This window comes from Pelodiscus sinensis, chromosome 4, assembly GCF_049634645.1.
Source record: "Pelodiscus sinensis isolate JC-2024 chromosome 4, ASM4963464v1, whole genome shotgun sequence".
Classification (NCBI taxonomy): Eukaryota; Metazoa; Chordata; order Testudines; family Trionychidae; genus Pelodiscus; species Pelodiscus sinensis.
Window position 1 is genome coordinate 97183550 of NC_134714.1, and position 20443 is coordinate 97203992.

Consider the following 20443-nt stretch of genomic DNA (forward strand, 5'->3'; position numbering starts at 1 on the left):
ATACTCATATAAAAAATATATACCCTGTATTGGCACAATAGAGCTACTGGGATAAAGACATAAAAATTGGGATGCTAATGCATGTAATTTACATTAAATTTAAAAATGACATTTCCTCATACAGAAAGCCTATTAAAATATTAATAATTGAATAATTAATAATGTATGACTTTTTCTGATGTTTAAAATCTCTCCAAACTACAACATGCCTATCAGTTTCATTTTGAACATGCAATTGGTCACTTTTTCGCCTTGATTCATTTTGCCTGGCTGCCAACCAAATTTTGCCTGTGTATATATTCTTGACACTAATAATGACTGAGTTTCTGTTCGTTTGCGTGCAAGATTTCCCAAGCGGCAGTTTGGAGCTCAGATAAACTATCTATCATGATTGCATACAACTAATCTGCCTCAACCAAACCAGCCAATGATTGAAATTACACTTGACAATTCACCTCTCCTTGGCATGCCTAAGGTGAACATAGCTACAGACCATCCCCGGAAGGGCAGAGCAACTCCTCCATATGCTGGGGAGGATCCTTTTTATTTATGTCAAGAGACTTTTTGCAAAGCATGTAAAGTCAGGGTAGTTTTTTTAACTTCCTTATTTTCAGAGCTATTACTGCTGCTGCTCTTTCCTTAGCAGAGCATTTTATTTTGCAATATATTTTCTGATTATCAATTCATTAATTAATGCTTATCTTATTAGAAACTGGTATACGTTATCCAAGATAATATTATGTATACAGAGATTTAAAAATGAAAAAGGCATTTCATCTGTTGTCTAAGAATATTGTTTTATTAATAGAACAAATGATAGTAAAATATCAGACAAAATGCCTGTTAATCTGTTGATCTTTATCACAGTTTACACCTGCTTGGAGCATTTTTATAATACAGAAACTGAGAAAGAATGGCAAGAAAAAACTTGCCTCTGTCAAACACAAATTCTTTTAACATTAGATTTCAGAGTGTATGTTTATTTAAAGGTTGCTAATTTTTTATTGATTTGTTTAAATATCTGCTGAAAATGTGAAAAGAATAAAACTTTGACTTCAGATCAGGATTACTGAAATATTTCTCCAGGATAAAAGCATATATTGAAGGTGCTTTCTGCATGTTTTCAACCTCTTTACATAAGATATGTTTTGTAATAGTTACTTCAGGAATAAATTGAAGATAATTTTAAATAGTCTTTTTCTTCACAGGTGCTATATTTCATATTTGCTAGTGTGTTTAACTGAAAATCATCCTTTATGATGAGAAAACAATGATCATTTTCAAAATACAAAATTTAAAAGTAGTTCAGCTGACAAAATCATATTCCCAGAAAGATGGGATTCATGGTGTAAGGGGTTAGGACCATACTCTTTGATAAAGTTTCCTCTTATGGTTATCATTTGTGCGAAGGTATACTTTCTGGTAAAAAAAAAAAGTCATAATAAAATAGAGCAAATTAGAGTATTAAACTCTAGAGCAGTAGTCCCCAACACAGTGCCCACGGGCACCCACCAGGGCATTTATGTGCACCCACCGAGTGACCAGGGCCGGCCAAAGACACTCTTGCGCCCCGGGCGCACGGCACGTGCATGGCCCCCGGCTGCACAGTGCATGAGCGGCGTGTGCGCAGCCCTGGCCACGTGGCGCATGAGCGGCCCCGGCTGCGCAGCACATAAACAGTCCCACCCCCGGGCGCCCGGCAGCCCCAAAAGGTTGGGGACCATTGCTCTAAAGTGTCTTTTGCTACCTTCTATTATTTTTGTGTAACAACACATGTTGCGTGTTTTAAATTTGAGCCAAAGAATGAAGATATGAAATAGAGGTGTCCGCTTAAATAACTGCACAGCTTCTGGTGCTATAAAGGGAAGCTACATGTGTGTATATGAGAGCAAAATATAGCTGATGACTGTTGTTCTAGTTCTATTACAAACACATCAATTCAATTCACAGATCTCTCATTTTTCATAAGTGAAACATAGTTTTTCTAGGGTTAGTTTTTTTTTTTTTGAGGATTAAGTTCAGCTTAAGTTAATGAAGATCTTGAGATGGCTGACAGCTTCATATAATGTATCTGCGTTTGTCTTTAGATCTGGGGGGATGATGCTAGCTATATGGTATCACACTTCTAGGAGCATTTACAGCTCACAAGTTCAGAAGACCAGAGCCCTGTTACGTATGTGAATCATTAAGCAGGGAGGAATAAGTGTGTCTCTGAGCAGGGAGGAATAAGTCATCCACTAAACTATTTATAGGTGATTTTTTTCCAGTAACAGTGTAGCAAACCTACACCAAAACTTATCTTATTTCCCATACTTATCTAGTTATTACCATTGACTTTCTTCATCTGTGCCTCCTCTCTGACTGTTTGATACTCTTTCTGTGATCCTGTAAACAATCCTAGAAAGATAATTATATTTTCTGAATAACAAGGACTTGATATTGATTTCATAAGCAGCATGGTAGATTTCCTATGCTTGGACTAAGTGACTGGGGTAAGGCTAAGAGAACACTGAATTGTCTTGTTCCTTTAGGGCACGTCTACACAGCAGGTCAAAAATCAAATTAAGCTACGCAACTTGAGCTACATCAATTACATAGCTTACATAAAAATAGCTTAATTTGGCTTATGGCTCTATCTACACAGCAGAAAGTCAAAAGAAGAACATTCTTCCTTTGACTTCCCATACTCCTCATAAAATGAGGATTACAGGAGTTGGATTAAGAAGTCCTCCAGCTCGCCATTATTTCAAAATAATGGTTTGCAGTGTAGACACGCTCTTTGTTATTTCAGAATGTCAGACATTGCCTTGCCGTGTAGACATTGCCTTAAAGACTATCTCCTTTTTCTTGCCACAAAAAAATTGATTTTGCTATTTGCTTTGAAGTCTCTTTAGCATATATACTCTTCCTTCTGTATGTTGGAAGTGCAGTTCTGGTCAGAAAATATCTACCTAAAAATTAAGTATTTTTAACAGAATTGCTGCTCCCTCATATGTATTAAACCGTTGTAATTTTAACTTAACTTGTTAAAATAAGTTTTTAATTTTTCTCTCCTGTTATCATCATCAATTCTGTAGCATGGTAGGAGAACAATCTGGATTATTTTTACCTTGTAGATCATCAATAATATACAAGCCAGAAAAAACACATCTTGATTTTCCAGTTTTAGTGTCCGCGGTTAGAAAAGACTTTTTCTTACTTCTGAACTGAATGAATTTGATTCAAAGTCCTTGATATGGAGTAAAAGTAATACAGTGGTAGTTTTAGGGACATTTATGAAAGTGTAATAGCATTATATATCAAAGAGATTGGAAAGCTGAACTTCTATGAAGGCTGGAAGTTAAACTTTTAACTTTCCAGCATCACCAGTTTGTTGGGGTTTTAGATCACAAGTCTCAGAGGGATAGCTGTGTTAGTCTATATCTTTAAAAAAGCAATGAGTAGTCATCTAGGACCTTAGACATTAACAAGTTTTAGATCACAGTTAGTTTGCTAATTATTATAAACATCTGTCTGCTTCAGTGGGATAAGCTGAATAGATGTAGGTGTGTCAGTTCCAAGATATTAGAGAGACAAGGCGGGTGAGGTAATATCTTTTATTCGACTAACTTATAAGAACAACCCAGGAAACTACAGACCGGTCAGTTTAACGTCTGTCCCAGGGAAGATAATGGAGCAGGTAATTAAGAAAATCATATGCAAACATTTGGAAGGTAATAAAGTGATAGGGAATAGCCAGCATGGGTTTGTGAAGAACAAGTCATGCCAAACTAATCTGATAGCTTTCTTTGATAGGATAACGAGCCTTGTGGATAAGGGAGGAGCGGTGGATGTCATATACCTAGACTTTAGTAAGGCATTTGATACGGTCTCGCATGATATTCTTATTGATAAGCTAGGCAAATATAACTTAGATAGGGCCACGATAAGGTGGGTGCATAATTGGCTGGATAACCGTAGTCAGAGAGTTGTTGTTAACGGTGCTAAATCCTGCTGGAAAGGGATAACAAGTGGAATTCCTCAAGGGTCTGTTTTGGGACCCATACTGTTCAAAATCTATTGGGATAGAGAGTACGCTTATTAAGTTTGCAGATGATACCACACTGGGTGGGGTTGCAACTTCTTTGGAAGATAGGGACATAATTCAAAATGACCTTAGCAAGTTAGAGAAATGGTCAGAGGTAAACAGGATGAAGTTTAATAAAGAGAAATGCAAAGTGCTCCACTTAGGAAGGAACAATCGGTTTCATACATACAAGATGGGAAGCGACTGTCTAGGAAGGAGCATGGCGGAAAGTGATCTAGGGGTCATAATGGACCACAAGTTGAATATGAATCAACAGTGTGATGCTGCTGCAAAAAAAGCAAATATGATTCTAGGTTGTATCAACAGGTGTGTTGTAAGCAAAACTCGTGAAGTCATTCTGCCGCTCTACTCTACACTAGTTAGGCCTCAGCTGGAGTACTGTGTCCAGTTCTGGGCGCCACATTTCAAGAAAGATGTAGAGAAATTGGAAAGGGTACAGAGAAGAGCAACAAGAATGATTAAAGGTCTAGAGAACATGACCTATGAAGCCAGGCTTCATGAACTGGGCTTGTTTAGTTTGGAAAAAAGAAGATTAAGGGGGGACATGATAGAGGTTTTCAAATATCTAAAAGGGTGTCACAAGGAGGAAGGAGAAAATTTGTTCCTCTTGATTTCTGAGGACAGGACAAGGAGTAATGGGCTTAAAGTGCAGCAAGGGAGGTTTAGATTGGACATTAGGAAAAAATTCCTAACTGTCAGGGTGGTCAAATATTGGAATAAATTGCCAAGGGAGGTGGTGGAATCTCCCTCTCTGGAGATATTTAAGAACAGGTTAGATAGACATCTGTCAGGGATGGTGTAGGTGGAGCTTGGTCCTGCCTTGAGGGCGGGGGGCTGGACTCGATGACCTCCCTTCCAGGCCTATGATTCTATGATTCTATGTTGGTAAGAGAGATAAGCTTTGGAAAAGAGCTCTGTGTGTCTGAAAGACTTATCTCTCTCGTGAACAGAAATTGGTCCAATAAAAGGTTCACTCACCTTGTTACTTCAATCCTGATTGATACTAAATTTTCACTGACTTTTTTACTTTAATCAGGAAAGAGATCTTGGAAGTTATCGTAGATATTTCTCTGAAGACGTCCACGCAGTGTGCAGCAGCAGTCAAAAAAGCAGGTAGGATGCTAGGAATTATTAAAAAAGGGATAGAAAATAGATGTAGAATATCTTACTGCCCCTATATAAAACTATAGTACGCCCATATCTTGAATATTGTGTCCAGATGTGGTCTCCTCACCTCAAAAAAGATATTTTGGCATTAGAAAAGGTTCAGAAAAGAGCAACTAAAATGATTAGGAGTTTGGAACGGGTTCCATATGAGGAGAGGCTAAAGAGACTGGAACTTTTCAGTTTAGGAAAGAGGAGACTGAGGGGGGATGTGAGAGGTATATAAAATCATGAGTGGTGTGGAGAGGATGAATAAAGAAAAATTATTTACTTGTTCCCATAATATAAGAACTAAAGGACACCAAATGAAATTAATGGGTAGCAGGTGTAAAACTAATAAAAAAAGTTCTTCCTCACATAGTGCACAGTCAGCCTGTGGAACTCCTTGCTAGAGGAGGCTGTGAAGGCTAGGACTACAACAGAGTTTAAAAAAGAGTTAGATAAATTGATGGAGGTTAGGTCCGTAAAAGGATATTAGCCAGGGGGTAAGGAATGGTGCCCCTGGCCTCTGTTTGTCAAAGGCTAGAGAAGGATAGCAGGAGACAAATTGCTTGACCATTGTCTTCGGTCCACCCCTTCTGAGACACCTGGTACTGGCCGCTGTCGGAAGACAGGATACTGGGCTAGATGGACCTTTGGTCTGACCCAGTATGGCCATTCTTATGTTCTTATGTAACAATGTATACTCTTGACTGGATCACTTTCTTTACATTCTGGTCTGAGCTTTTCATTCAGTTTACAAATAAGCTTTTCTGTAGTGATTTCTATCTTGGCCTCGTAGTGGTTTTTTTTTTATCACCATTTCCAGTTAATTTCCACTGAACTTTTTCAAGGCAGTGATATAGGGTATGATCAAACTATACCAAGGATCCCAGATAGCACCAATTAAAGGGACTAGGCCCTCAGCTTAAGAAAATCAGTTTTTTTCTGTTTTATTTTGGATTTGATTCTACCTGATCTAGGTGTATTTAAGTATGAAAAGGATGAATCTTGTATTTTAGTACTTCTAGATTTACCAGTATGTTCAGCTGTTGTTTTACTAAACTCTGTGTACCCCACTTCCCACTTCTTAAGACATTCTAAGAATATTGGAAGCAAAACATGAGCAAAGTAATCATTTGGTAGCTATTACAAATACCATTTTTGTTAGTATGTACATCATGGTATAGAGTATGAAAAGAGTTGGATGAGATGATCTCCTGCTTTCTGGTGTTAGTTTTTAATAAATCTTGGAATACTGGGGAAATTCCAGAAGACTGGAAGAGCTGAATATTGATACAAAATTAAACCTGGTAACTAAGGGCACTTTAGTTCAACATCAATCCTGGTCAAAATAATGAAGACGCTGATATGGGATTCAACAGATAAAGAATTAAAAGACATGAATATAATTAATGTCTGTCAACAGGATAGTATGGAAGCTAGAAAATGGCAATAAAACCTTTGATCTTACAAGTATGATTGACAAAGGTAACTGCACAGATATTTAGACTTTTGTAAGGTATTTGAGTTAGTACTGTACAACATTCTGACTAATAAATATCATTATATAGTATCAATAGAGCACTCCTTAAATTGATTAATAATTGGTTAATTGACAAAAAGTAGTTGTCAGTGAGAAATGATCCTTGCATGAGGGTATTTATACTAGAATTCTGTGGGAATCAGTACTAGGTCTCACGATGATCAATATTTTTATTAATGGTCTGGAAGTAAAATATTAAATCACTGCTGATAATATTTGCAGAAGAGACAAAGGTGGTGGAATGTCATGCTGAGTGACCTGGATTATATGCTAACCTACACTCATTCAAACAAAATGTATTATAATAAAGTCAACTGTGAAATTATATGCCTGGAAATAAAGGATGTAAATCATATGTACAGAATGGGAGATTAGATTATGGAAAACAACGACAGAAAAAGATGATCGAATGATGCTTCAGCAGAAAGGGCTAATAAATACTTAGGTGTATGAATAGGAGAGTAGTGAGTAGGGAGATAATGTTATTATAACACTGATGAGACCGATACTGTAATATTGCATCTATTTGTAGTGTCCACATTTTAAAATGGATGTTAAAAAATTTGTAGCATTCAGAAAAAGACTACAAACATTATTTGAGTTTCAGAGAAATGCCTTACTGTAAGGGACTTAAAGTGCTCAACCTGTTTTTAGCTTATCAGAATGAAAACTGAGAGGTGACTTGATTATAGCTTATTAGGTTTGGGGTGTTGGCTGCCCTGCAAAGAGAGAACTTCCCCCAGAGAGAACTCCCCCCTGCAGCAGCTTGGGGACATGTGAGAGGTGACCACAGCAGTTCCAGCAGGCACAGTTGGAGGAGGGTACCTGTTCCCCAGCTGGGGCAGGTCCAGGCTTGAGTGGGTCAGGGCCAAGGAAGAGGTGCTCTGTCCCACAATTGTGGCAGCTTTGCACCAGCTCAACGCTGGGGCCCACAGGCACAGGGCCTTTTGCCCTGGCCATGGTAGCTTTAGGCCTGGTGAGAGATATGTCTCCCACTTCAGCCCTGAGCCCGCCATATGTGGGTCTTAATAGGTTGCTGTGTGGGGAACTTAGACCCACAGGGTTGCTGCCAGCCCTTTCCTTTACCCATTCTGATCCACAGCCAACCTGCTACTGAGACCACATCCTCTCCCCTAAGTGAGGGTTAAAGGTGGCTAGGCTATAAAGGAGGAGGGGGCTTGTGACTCCATGTTGTAAAAGTCATAGGAGCCCTGAACATTCCCTAATTTCTTCTCCTTTAGAGAATACCTCCTTTAAAACTTACACCAGTCTTTTTTATCTAGGCACAGTATCCATTCCATGCAGCATCAACTGCGAAGAGGCACTAATAGTTATCTTGGCTGCCACCCCCAAAACCTAGCTCGTATTTCCAAGTCTGATAGTTGGATCCTGTCTTTCCTGAATAACTCTGGTATCCCGTATATCATGCTCTGATGAGAAATTACTAATCTTCCTATGCCACCTCCAAATTTGGCCATCTCCCTTCCCATTTACCTTGTCAAAATATGGCGGTTTCAAAACTCCCTACAACACTTATGCGTCAGGACATCTCACCAAATAATTTTACTTGTGGAGAAAGCTCCGAGATCTGCCCCCTGTCCCTCATAGATCTGAGCAATCAGTCCATCTCCTTACATGTTCCCAAATCATTTTCCCTGAGGTAAACGACAGTCGTATCTGAACCATCTCCTACCTGCAAATCTCTAGGCAACATAGAAGCTTTCATATGCCAGCAGATCCATACGACTGGGTACTTGCATCTGGAATAAAAAGCCAAATGAAAATTAACACATTACCCTCCTGGAGTGTATCAGACATTTTATATGCTTCAGAATACAGATGCCAAATTCTCTGAATTGCCCAAGCACTTACACCTAGCTGAGCCACTTCTGTTGCCACCCAGATTCGGAATGAGTGGGCACTATATTCATGTGTTGGAAGCCCCAACCTCTTCCCTAAAGTGATAGGGAATAGCCAGCATGGGTTTGTGAAGAACAAGTCATGCCAAACTAATCGGATAGCTTTCTTTGATAGGATAATGAGCCTTGTGGATAAGGGAGAAGCGGTGGATGTCATATACCTAGACTTTAGTAAGGCATTTGATACGGTCTCGCATGATATTCTTATTGATAAACTAGGCAAATATAACTTAAATAGGGCCACGATAAGGTGGGTGCATAATTGGCTGGATAACCGTAGTCAGAGAGGAGTTGTTAATGGTGCTAAATCCTGCTGGAAAGGGATAACAAGTGGAGTTCCGCAAGGGTCTGTTTTGGGACCCGTACTGTTCAATATCTTCATCAACGATGTAGATATTGGGATAGAGAGTACGCTTATTAAGTTTTCAGATGATACCAAACTGGGTGGGGTTGCAACTTCTTTGGAGGATAGGGACATAATTCAAAATGACCTTAGCAAGTTAGAGAAATGGTCAGAGGTAAACAGGATGAAGTTTAATAAAGAGAAATGCAAAGTGCTCCACTTAGGAAGGAACAATCAGTTCCATACATACAAGATAGGAAGCGACTGTCTAGGAAGGAGCATGGCGGAAAGGGATCTACAGGTCATAGTGGACCACAAGTTGAATAAGAGTCAACGAGTGTGATGCTGCTGCAAAAAAAGCAAATATGATTCTAGGTTGTATCAACATGTGTGGTGCCATTCTACCGCTCTACTCTGCACTAGTTAGGCCTCAGCTGGAGTACTGTGTCCAGTTCTGGGTGCCACATTTCAAGAAAGATGTAGAGAAATTGGAAAGGGTACAGAGAAGAGCGACGAGAATGATTAAAGGTCTAGAGAACATGACCTATGAAGCCAGGCTTCATGAACTGGGCTTGTTTAGTTTGGAAAAAAGAAGATTAAGGGGGCACATGATAGCAGTTTTCAAATATCTAAAAGGGTGTCACAAGGAGGAAGGAGAAAATTTGTTCCTCTTGGTTTCTGAAGATAGGACAAGGAGTAATGGGCTTAAAGTGCAGCAAGGGAGGTTTAGATTGGACATTAGGAAAAAATTCCTAACTGTCAGGGTGGTCAAATATTGGAATAAATTGCCAAGGGAGGTGGTGGAATCTCCCTCTCTGGAGATATTTAAGAACAGGTTAGATAGACATCTGTCAGGGATGGTGTAGACGGAGCTTGGTCCTGCCTTGAGGGCAGGGGGCTGGACTCGATGACCTCTCGAGGTCCCTTCCAGTCCTGTAATTCTATGATTCTATGATTCATTTCCTGTCTTAAAACTGTAACAAACTGGTATGTTGAAAAAAATTAAAAAATAACAAATAGTCTTGCAGCTCCTTAGAGACTAACAAAAAATGTAGATGGTATCATGAGCTTTTATGGCACAATCAACTATTCGTTATTTTTTAAGTTTATTCAGTTGCAGACTAACAGCTACCCCTCTGAAACTAGTATGTTGACAGGGGACTCCTATTAGCACGGATAAAGAGGAACCCATCCCTCCCAAGTCTTACTGACATGTATTCCCTCACAGCCTTCACAGAGCAGATCCTGGGTTTGCCACCTTCCTGTAAAGTAATGGGTTTGGTCTGACCTCCTTTATCCATCTTTGGCCTACTACAGATTAGTATCAGCAGTTGCTCCTCCCTGTTCTCCCTGTGAGATATACCTCACTTCATTAAAATGACTCAAACTGTTCCCACATCCCTATCCTTTTTCATCTCTCTGGTAACTCTTATAAAATGATTGTCTAAATATGCCTGCAGAGAGAGCTGCAAACTGGGCTCAAAATGCTTGCCAAAGGGCTACCACCTGACAAGCAAAGTTAAGATGCCTAATAATAGATTGCAGCTCATGGAATGCTCTTGGCAGCTCTACCTTCCCTAACCAAACTGAAAGTCCTAAAGCTTATCAAGAGGGAATGTCTGACTCAGTCTGTAATTAGGGGAAGGCCTCTCCACATTTCCCCCCTAAAGAATTGCCATCTCTTTTTACAAAGGGACTGAAAGGTGTCCCTCAGGTTAATACACTCCCAAATTTGTCCTCACTGAGAACAAAAAGTCATCTAAGTAATGCAGAACCTGCTGTAAATCAGCTTCCTGCATCACTGCCCAGTGAAGCATTGTGCTAAATTTCTCAAATGCCAGATAGCAAATTGCACATCCCGTAGGCATAGCTTTATAAAAATAAAATAGTCCTTTGAAAGAGAAACCTGAAAGGTTAAAGTCAGAGAGATGCATCAGCAGCAGTCAGAAAGCACTCTTGCTATCCCACTTGGCCATCAGTGCCCCAGGCTACGGGACCTAACTATTCACACAACCTTATCAACAGGAATAGCACACAGAATGCAAAACTGGTTCTAGTCCATTGTTAACTGAATGAGTAAGACTGGTGGTGACTTAAGAAAACTTCAGCTGAGTGTAACTTAGAGGGACTAAGCCAAGGAGAAAAACCCACAAGTTCTATGAGGAATGTCCCTGTGGATGCTCCGTTATAAGTGTTTTGGCAGCAATCCCCTGTGGCAGCTTGCGTGCGGTGCCATAACACGACACTATGAGCGGTAATCGATGCAAGTCGTCAAACGTCCCTCAGTTCCTTCTCTACAGCCCTCGGCTTAGGTCAGAACTCAGCACGCAGCTCCTTCCCCTTTCAGGTACCTCCACCATGCTAGATTCTCCAGGTTTTAAAAGATGCCTCACTTGCAGGCTCTCCATTCCAATCTCAGATGGCCATGCTTAGTGCATCCAGTGCCTTGGGGATGCTCATGTCCCACAAAAATGCCCTAATTGTATGAAGTTTTCAGCAAGGTTTCTGATGGCATGAGCCCTTCAGATAAAATGGCACCTCCTGGAGAAATTTCTAAGACCAGCTTCTGAACCAGAGTCTCAAACCCATCCTCAGGACCCTCCAACTAAGAAACACCCTAAACAAAAATTGCCAGGGAAGTATTTCCCTTCAAAAAAGCGCTCACTAGCAGTAAAGTTCACCTCGGCACCATCCTCATCGGACTGAGAGGTTCCAGGCACGTCTGGATGGACAAGTCCCATGGGGCTAAAGCGTTTAAACAGCCATGCTTTCCATCCGGCTTCAAATCCAAGAGCAAGACAGCTATTCTGTTCTCAAAGGAACTGGTGGCTCTGCAGGCATTTGTACCTTTGGCACTAAAAAAAGCAGCCAGGCAGACTCATACTGCCAGCACCATTCGTACAGACAGTCACCTACCTGGCACCAACAATGGCACAAAGCTTCACCATACAAGGGCTGCTTACTTCACACATGAGCTTGTCCATCTCCATTGTTCTGGGCACTCTGATTTTCAGTACCATCTTTTGCGCTAGGGACCTAGCAGACTAATGACACTGACTAGCTCTGCCCCGCTCTGCCCCGCCAAATGATGATAAGATCTCTTTCTCACCCTATCATTCATCTGCCAAACCTACCACACAGCCTTAATCACCTCAGATGTCATGACAAGTCTGGCAACCATTTCCATGGATGCCACCCATTCCTCTCCCTCCCTCTTGGCCAGTCTGGGACTCAAGGGCCCTCTATTGAGCTCAAAAATTTGCTCCTTTCACAGACAATGGATCCTAGGAGGCAAGAAATCCCCTCCCAGTCCCATTTGGACACACACCAAGAGGGCACAGAGGGCTTTCAAAGTGTATAGGAGGACGACAACATGCCTCTGTACACCTGTCATCATCATTACTGGATGAGACTATCATGCTGTCCTACCCCCCGGTGGGGAGAAGATTTCATATCATTCCAAGATCTCTTCAAAATGGTGGCAGATTCATCGGACATCTCTCTTGAAGAGTTATCCAAAACACAGCATAAATTGACGGACATCCTTCAGGCCTCCCCTTATTCAAAGAAAGCCTTACCAATAATGAGGTCACAGTGTACCCTGCCCAGGTAATCTGGCAAACCTCCGCATCATCCCATCTTCTTCTAAGTGGGAGGACCAAAAGTATTATGTGCCAGGTAAAGGAGCCAAATTCTTCTCTTCCATCCTACACCAAATTCTCTAGTCGTAGAGGCAGTACACAATAGAGCAAGCAGGCTCAGTTAAAAACAGCCCCCTACAACAAGGATTGGAAGAGATAAGACATCTTCTGCAGGAAAGCAAACTCATTGGCCTTCCTGTAGTTTCACATCATGAACCTCTCCACTCTGTTGGCAAAGTACAGGTACAACTTATTTACGAAAATGAGGCTGTTTTTGATAAATAACGAGAAGACAACAAAGATACAAACAAAGCCAGTATAGCAGAAGGATCACTCATTGTGAAGACAGCTCTGCAGCCATTATTAGACTCGTTTGACACTGCTACTAGATCTTTAGCAACCGTCATAGTTATGTATTGGGTATGCTGGCTGCACCTCTTGGGATTCCCTAAGGGGGTACAATCAACAGTAGAAGATTTACCTTTTGAAGGCCAGAAGTTATTCACAGAGATGACCAGTGCTTCTCTGCATACTTTAAAAGATTCCAGGGCAACTCTCAAGACACTGGGTATGTATGTCCCCCAAACCAGGAAGAAACAAGGGCATTATTATACCCAGTCAAAAGCAACATGCATATGACCAGACAGGCAGGCAGAAACAGCCTTGTAGGAAGCAAATCAGGAACAGCCTCCATCTTCTCGACCATCTACTTCCTATCAGTAATTTTCAGATCTTAGTTGAAGGTTTGACAACCCCTATGCAACAGGATTTTCAGCTTCACAACCAAGAATTGGTCTTCTGCTTCCTCCCATACTATATGACCTGGGAGCAAATTACATCAGACAAATGGGTGCTGGAAATAATATCACAGGATTTCTTCATTCCTTTCTTATCCACCACACCTACATAACCCTCTTTCTCATCCCTCTTCAGGCGCCCCTTCCACGAGATCCTATTGCCACAGGAAATATAGCACCTGCTTCAACTAGGAGCCATAGAACTTGTTCCCATGCAACACGGATACTTTCTGACCCTGAAAAAGACCATCTAAACAAGTTCCTAAAGAAGCAATATTTCAAAATGGTTACATTGGCTAACATAATCCTGGCATTACAAAAAAGGGGATTGGTTGTCATCCCTTGATCTACAGGATATTTATTTCCATATCACAGTTCATCCAGCATACAGATTTTTATACTTCAATCTACGCAACCAGTATTACAAATTACATGTTTAGTCACGGCTCCCGGGATTTGGTTTTTTGTTTTGTTTTGTTTTGTTTTGTTTTGTTTTTGAAGGTGTTCTCAGTATTTATAACTCATCTACAAAAGTCAGAAGACATGAGTTTTCCATATCTAAACAACTAATAACTGCTCCATCCCTGTAAAAAGCAATACGAAATGCAAGCCTCACACTCAATCTTTTTGCTTCCCTGGGATTCCAAATAAGTGAACAAATTCTCAACTCATACCTACACAACAACTGGAGTTTTTTGGCGCTATTCTAGACTGTACACAGGTGTACGGCAAACTCCCTCAGCATCGCTTCCTGGCATAGGGAACATCACCACCCTTGCCACTACCATCATCAGTGGTCTTCAGGTCTCAGGTAGACAATGTCTGCAACTTCTTGGACATATGTCAACAACGACTTATGTAGTAAAACTTGCCAGACTCCATAAGTGTTGCCTCCAAAAATGGCTCTGGACCTGTTATATCCCAAACAAACATCATTTGGACAAGTTCCTCAGTGTTCCAAAGGAAAATGCTTCCTGGAGTGGCAACTATAGCCACAGAACCTGTGCACCAAGGTATCCTTCCAACATACAACACCTATTTTTTGGCTCACTACAGATCAATCTCTGGAGATTTGGAGGGGGCACTTCTCAACAACCACATCATCAGCTCATATCAACCTGCTCAAGCTCAATGCTGTCAGTTGTATATACGAGCATTTCTTTCCCCTTATTTGCAACAGATGGCTCAAAATACTTATGGACAAAACAGCATGCATATTCTACATAAACTGCCAGGAAGAAGCACAATCAAACCACCTCTGTGGAGAAGCCAGCAACCTATAGCAATGATGCATAAACCATCAAATAGAAATTTAAGCCACCTACCTGCTGGGACATCAAAATAAGATAGAAGACCACTTAAGCAAATGTTTTTACTGCAAACACGAGTGGGAGATTCCCCCGCAGGTCATCCAATACGTATTCCAGGACTGGGACTATCTGGACATAGACTTATTTGCAACTTAACACAACTCAAAATGTTCCAAATATTGCTCCAGAGTCAGGCTAGGGATGAATCTCATGGGAGATGCCCTTCTCATCAAGTGGGACTATCCCCTCATGTAAGCCTTTCCTCCTATCCCACTACTCAGCAGGGTCCTTCAAGAAATCATATGATACAAGGCATGAGTAATGGTAATCGCGTCAGCATGGCCAAAAGAGACATGGCATCCTTATCTGAATTAACTAGCTATGGTACCTCCCTCGCACTCCTCATCTTCTTATCCAAGATGCAGAGCAAATCCTTCGTCATGAGATTCCACTCCTACGTCTCAAAGCATAGTTGCTGAAGGACTAGCTATATCTGATCTACCCTTCACCGAAGAAATAAAACAAATAATGCTTAACAGTCGAAAGTCTAGTAGAAGACAAACTTATTCCCAAAAATGGTGTCGCTTTCTTATCTGGGTGGAATCTCAATCCATCTCTCCACATTCTGCACCACTTTATACAATTCTGGACTATGCGCTCTCTCTGAAAAAAACGGGCCTGACTAACATCTTGATCAAAGTCCACTTAGTTGCAATTTCAGGTCAACATAATAGGGTAGATGACCATAAGTATTCGCACATCCAACAACAAAATTTCTGAAAGGGCTGAATAACGTCTCTCCTCCAATAAAACAACCAATACCATTATGGGATATTGACCAAGTCCTCAGAACCCACACAGGGGAACCCTTCAAACCCATGGCCACTTGCTCATTATTACATCTATCAGTGAAGGTTGCCTTCCTTATTGCCATCACCACAGCTAGGAGAGTCAGTGAAATAGAAGCCCTTATAGCAGATCCATCTTGTACTATTTTCCTAAAAGGTAAAGTCATCCTAAGACCACACCCAAAATTCCTCCCCTAGGTTGTCTCTTCCTTCTGCCTTAACCAACATTGTACTTACCTGTCTTCTATCCAAAGCCTCATTCCAATGCCAACAACACTCCCCTCCATACCCTTGATCTGTGTAGAGCATTGACATTTTTCCTAAAAAGGACAAAATCTTTTAGAAAATCTCCCAGACCTTTTATCTCTAGTAGAACGTTCCATAGGTCAAACCATATCTAATCAAAGACTATGGAAATGGATATCATCATGCATTCACCTCTTCTATTTAAAAAAGAGTATTCCTGCACCGGGCAAAATATGAATGCTGTTTACTAGAGCAATGGCTACTTCTATAGCATTCCAAAACAATGTTCCAGTTCCAAGCATAATCAAAACAGCCATATGGGCTTCAATGCACACATTTGCTAAACATTATGCCGTAGATAAATATGCCAGTCATAACACACAATTTGGCATGGCTGTACTCTCTAATGTACATAGCCTCTGAAGCCCCTCTGTCCAGTCCAGTAAGTTACTTCTCCGTAGTCCCCTACAGTGGAGCACCCACAGGCACTTCTCAAATAAGTGGCAGTTACTCATCAGTACAATAACTGATATTCTTTGAGATGGTTGTTCTGTGGGTGCTCCGCAACCTTCCCTCCTCCCCTTTGTTCTGGAGTCTGATGTAGTTCTCCACGGTGGAGAAGAAATAGAGGAACTGTTAACAATGTGCATCGATTACCGCTCGCAGTGTCATGAGGCGGCATCATGTGCACATCATCACTGGGGGCACTGCTGTTGTAAATCTCTGAAACACCTACAGTGGAGCACCCACAGGGACAAACATCACAAAGAATGAAAGAATGTCAGGTACTGCCCAGGTGAGTAATTTACTCTTCTACATGTTAAATGATTGCATTCCTCTGCTACCCTATTCTCCTTTACAGAAAAATTAATCTTTTTCTTTACAAAATGACCCATTCCTACTAAAGAATTCAAATCTTTGAACATTACATGACTTCTTTCCCCTACAATGCAGATTCTTAAATCCATCCCACAAATATGCCCCATTTGTATTGTAAATCCAAAGCAGCACGTTTAATATCTTGCACTTATCCATAGATGACATTCTGGTCCAGCCCTGATTTTCAGCTCATCCCTTATCTCTTCCTGTTCCTTGGCTCTGATACCATGTTCCTGCACCCACAGGTCTATAGGTCCCATCTTACCCCTCTTCTGTTTCCATACGGTGGCCTTCTCCAACTGTCCTGGCAATTGTGAACTGGATGGATCCCAAAGCACATTTCACAAATATGCATAAATTTGTAGGTTAAAAACATACATTTTTATTAAATGCCCAGCAAATGTTACTACAAAATGAATATAATATTTAAGAATTCTCCTTTATTTCCTTATATTGATTTTCATAGAATCATAGAATACTAGAACTGGAAGGGACATTGAGAGATCAAGTCTAGTCTCCTGCCTTCACGGCAGGACCAAGCACCATGTAAATAAAAATCATTCCTGATAGATGTCTTCTAACCTACTCTTAAATATCTCCAGTGATGGAGATTCCACATCCTCCCTAGGCAATTTATTCCAGTGTTTAACTACCCTGACCATTAGGAAGCTTTTCCTAATGTCCAACCTAAACCTCCCTTGCTGCAGTTTAAGCCCATTGCTTCTTGTCCCATCATCAGAGGCCAAGGAGAACAATTTGCCCCCTTCTCCGTGTGAAAATGTTTTAGATACCTGAAAACCACTATCATGTCCCTCTCTCACTTTTCTCTTTTCCAAATTAAACAAGCCAATTCCTTCAGCCTTCCCTCATAGCTCATGTTCTCTAGACCTTAAATCATTTTTTTTGTTCTTCTCTAGACCTTCTCCAATTTCTTCACATCTTTCATGAAATGTGGTGCCCAGAACTGGACGCAATACTCCAACTGAAGACTAATCAATGCAAAGTGGAACAGAAGAATGACTTCTTGGCTACGTCTACACTAGCATGAATTTCTGAAAATGCTTTTAACGGAAACGTTTTCCATTAAAAGCATTTTCGGAAAAGCACGTCTAGATTGGCAGGATGCTTTTCCGCAAAAGCACTTTTTGTGGAAAAGCATCCATGGCCAATCTAGACGTGGTTTTCTGCAAAAATGCTCCGATCGCCGTTTTCGCGATCGGGGCTTTTTTGTGGAAAACAGTACTATGCTGTCTACACTGGCCCTTTTGCGCAAAAGTCTTTCGGAAAAAGACTTTTGCCCAAACGGGATCAGCATAGTTTTTCCGGAAAAACACTGATGATTTTACATGAGATCATCAGTGCTTTTCCGGAAATTCAAGTGGCCAGTGTAGACAGCTGGCAAGTTATTCCGGAAAAGCTGCTGATTTTCCGGAAAAACTTGCCAGTCTAGACACAGTCCTTGTGTTTTTCTCACAACGCTTCTGTTGATGCATCCCAGAATCATGTTTGCTTTTTTTGCAACAATGCTTTTGGGCCCTTAATAATGTCCCTTTGAAAAACTGCCAGCTCTCTTCAGTTGTTTTTCCTCTTTGTCTTGCTTCCCATGGAATCTTACCTGTCAGCTCTCTGAGTTTACTAAAATCTGCCTTCCTGAAATCCATTGTCTCAATTTTGCTGTTCTCCCTTCTACCAATCCTTAGAATCATGAACTCTATGATTTCATGATCACTTTCACCCAAACTGCCTTCCACTTTCAAATTCTCAACCAGTTCCTCCCTATTTGTTAAAATAAAATCTAGAACAAAATAAAATCCCGGTAGCTTTGTCAAACTTCTGAAATAAAAAATTGTCTCCAATGAAGTCCAATAACTTTTGGACAATCTGTGCCTCTCTTCCTTAGTTTCCCAACATATGTTTGGATAGTTGAAGTCCTCCATCACCACAAATTCTGCACTTTGAATGATTTTACGAGTTGTTTTAAAAAAAGCTTCATTCACCTATTTTGCCTGGGTAGGTGGTCTGTAGTAGATGTAGAGCATGACATCACCTTTGTTTTTACCCCTTTTAACCTAACCCAGAGACTCTCAACAAGTCTGTCTCCTAAGTATCTCCACCTCGGTCCAAGTGTAAACATTTTAATATATAAGCAACAACACCTCCCTTTTTTCCCCACCTGTCCTTCCTGAATAAGCTATATCCTTCTATACCAATATTCCAAAAGTGTATTATCCCACCATATCTCTGTTATAGCAACTATGTCATAGTTATGTTTATTTAATAGCACTTCCAGTTCTTCCTGCTTATTACCCATACTCCTTGCATTTGTTTATAGGCATTGAGATACTGATTTGAAGTTGTCTCCCATTTCTGCCTTGTCCCTCTTTTATCTCTGCTATTATAGCCCATGCTCCCTCCCATTTCAGACCCATCTCCCAGGTCTCCATGTTTTTCACTTACCTAACTTTGGTCATCTTTGATATTTCCTTGTATTTTGAAAGGTAGGAATCAAAAAAGAAAATAACATGTTTTCTGCAGAAGGAACTCAATTCACTTTTACTTGTAATTGATTGTTTTAGAAGAATAATGCAGGAAAAATTATATCTATGGGTTGCAGAGAAGTTAAGGGAACAGTGTTTGAGCCCACATCAAGGAAATATTTACCTTAAAAGAAAGAGGGAAAGAAACAAATGCTTTGTAAATTTTGTGTATAATTCTCTCTCTTGGTAGCTTAGAAATTGAAGTTTGAGGTCTCCTCTTAATGGTTTTAGTTAGCTTTGTTTGGAGGCTTGTTGTCTTTATATGTGATATGTTTATTACTTAGTAACGTAGGAAGATAGGATAATTATGAAAATGTAAATAACAGCAGGGCTAAGGTAAAACTTAATTTACAATGTCTTTCAGCAGTATAATGCTTATAATTAAAGTATTTTTATGTAATAAACTAAACAGAATTATATTTTCAAAATATTCTGAGTAGTGAAGGCTCTTAAAATTGAGAATAAAGGGGAAAGACATGTTTGTGACCTGCTTATATTTCAGCTTGCTTTTTACAAATTACTGCTATGTAAAGATTAACTTGCTGACTTGTGTATCTATGCAGTAGAGCAATTCATTTCATAGTTGATTCCTGGAGTTAGGAACCATTTGTGCAGACAATAAGTGATTGCTAAAATATCTAAAAAATATAAATACGATATAAATATCAGAGAAGCAAAAATAAAATCCATATTTAAAATCAAATGATTGCTTCTAGAGGTAAAACAATAAGGCAGGCTTTAAATTTATTTTAGAAGAATGTATGAAGTCTGCAAATTAGAATATACATAGCCAATTCATGTTTAAAAAATAAAACAAAATGCACTAACCGTGGCTTGATAGGCATGATGTGTGACAAATATTAGTACAAATGTGGAGCTCATTCAGATGTGTAGCCCTTTTTCAGATAAAACTTCCCAATGATTTAGTTACCAGAGATGATCAAAAATTCTATTTTTGTTTTTGCAAGAAATTTATATACAGCCCTATACTAAACACTGAACCACTGGATTCTGAAGACTTCATATTCAAAATCCCTGTGAAAATTTCATGTTTTCAGAGATCTGCACATTCAACTAGAACACAGTGAATGCCACTAGCTCGACACCTTTCAAAAATTTGCACATCTACATATCTAGTCATGTGAAT

General features: G+C 40.1%; 1 protein-coding gene across 5 annotated transcripts in view; it reads left to right on the forward strand.

Annotated features, from left to right (window-relative positions):
- ELP4 (elongator acetyltransferase complex subunit 4) overlaps positions 1 to 20443 on the forward strand; it is a 345800-nt gene that overhangs the window by 171365 nt on the left and 153992 nt on the right. The window contains exon 10 of one of the 5 annotated variants that reach the window (XM_075927790.1): positions 17677 to 17760. The exons of the other annotated variants lie outside the window; for them this stretch is intronic. Coding sequence (XP_075783905.1) covers positions 17677 to 17745 — 69 coding nt within the window. The 3' untranslated portion in view covers positions 17746 to 17760. Of the gene's footprint in view, positions 1 to 17676; positions 17761 to 20443 lie in introns of those variants that run through there. 5 annotated transcript variants of the gene reach the window in all.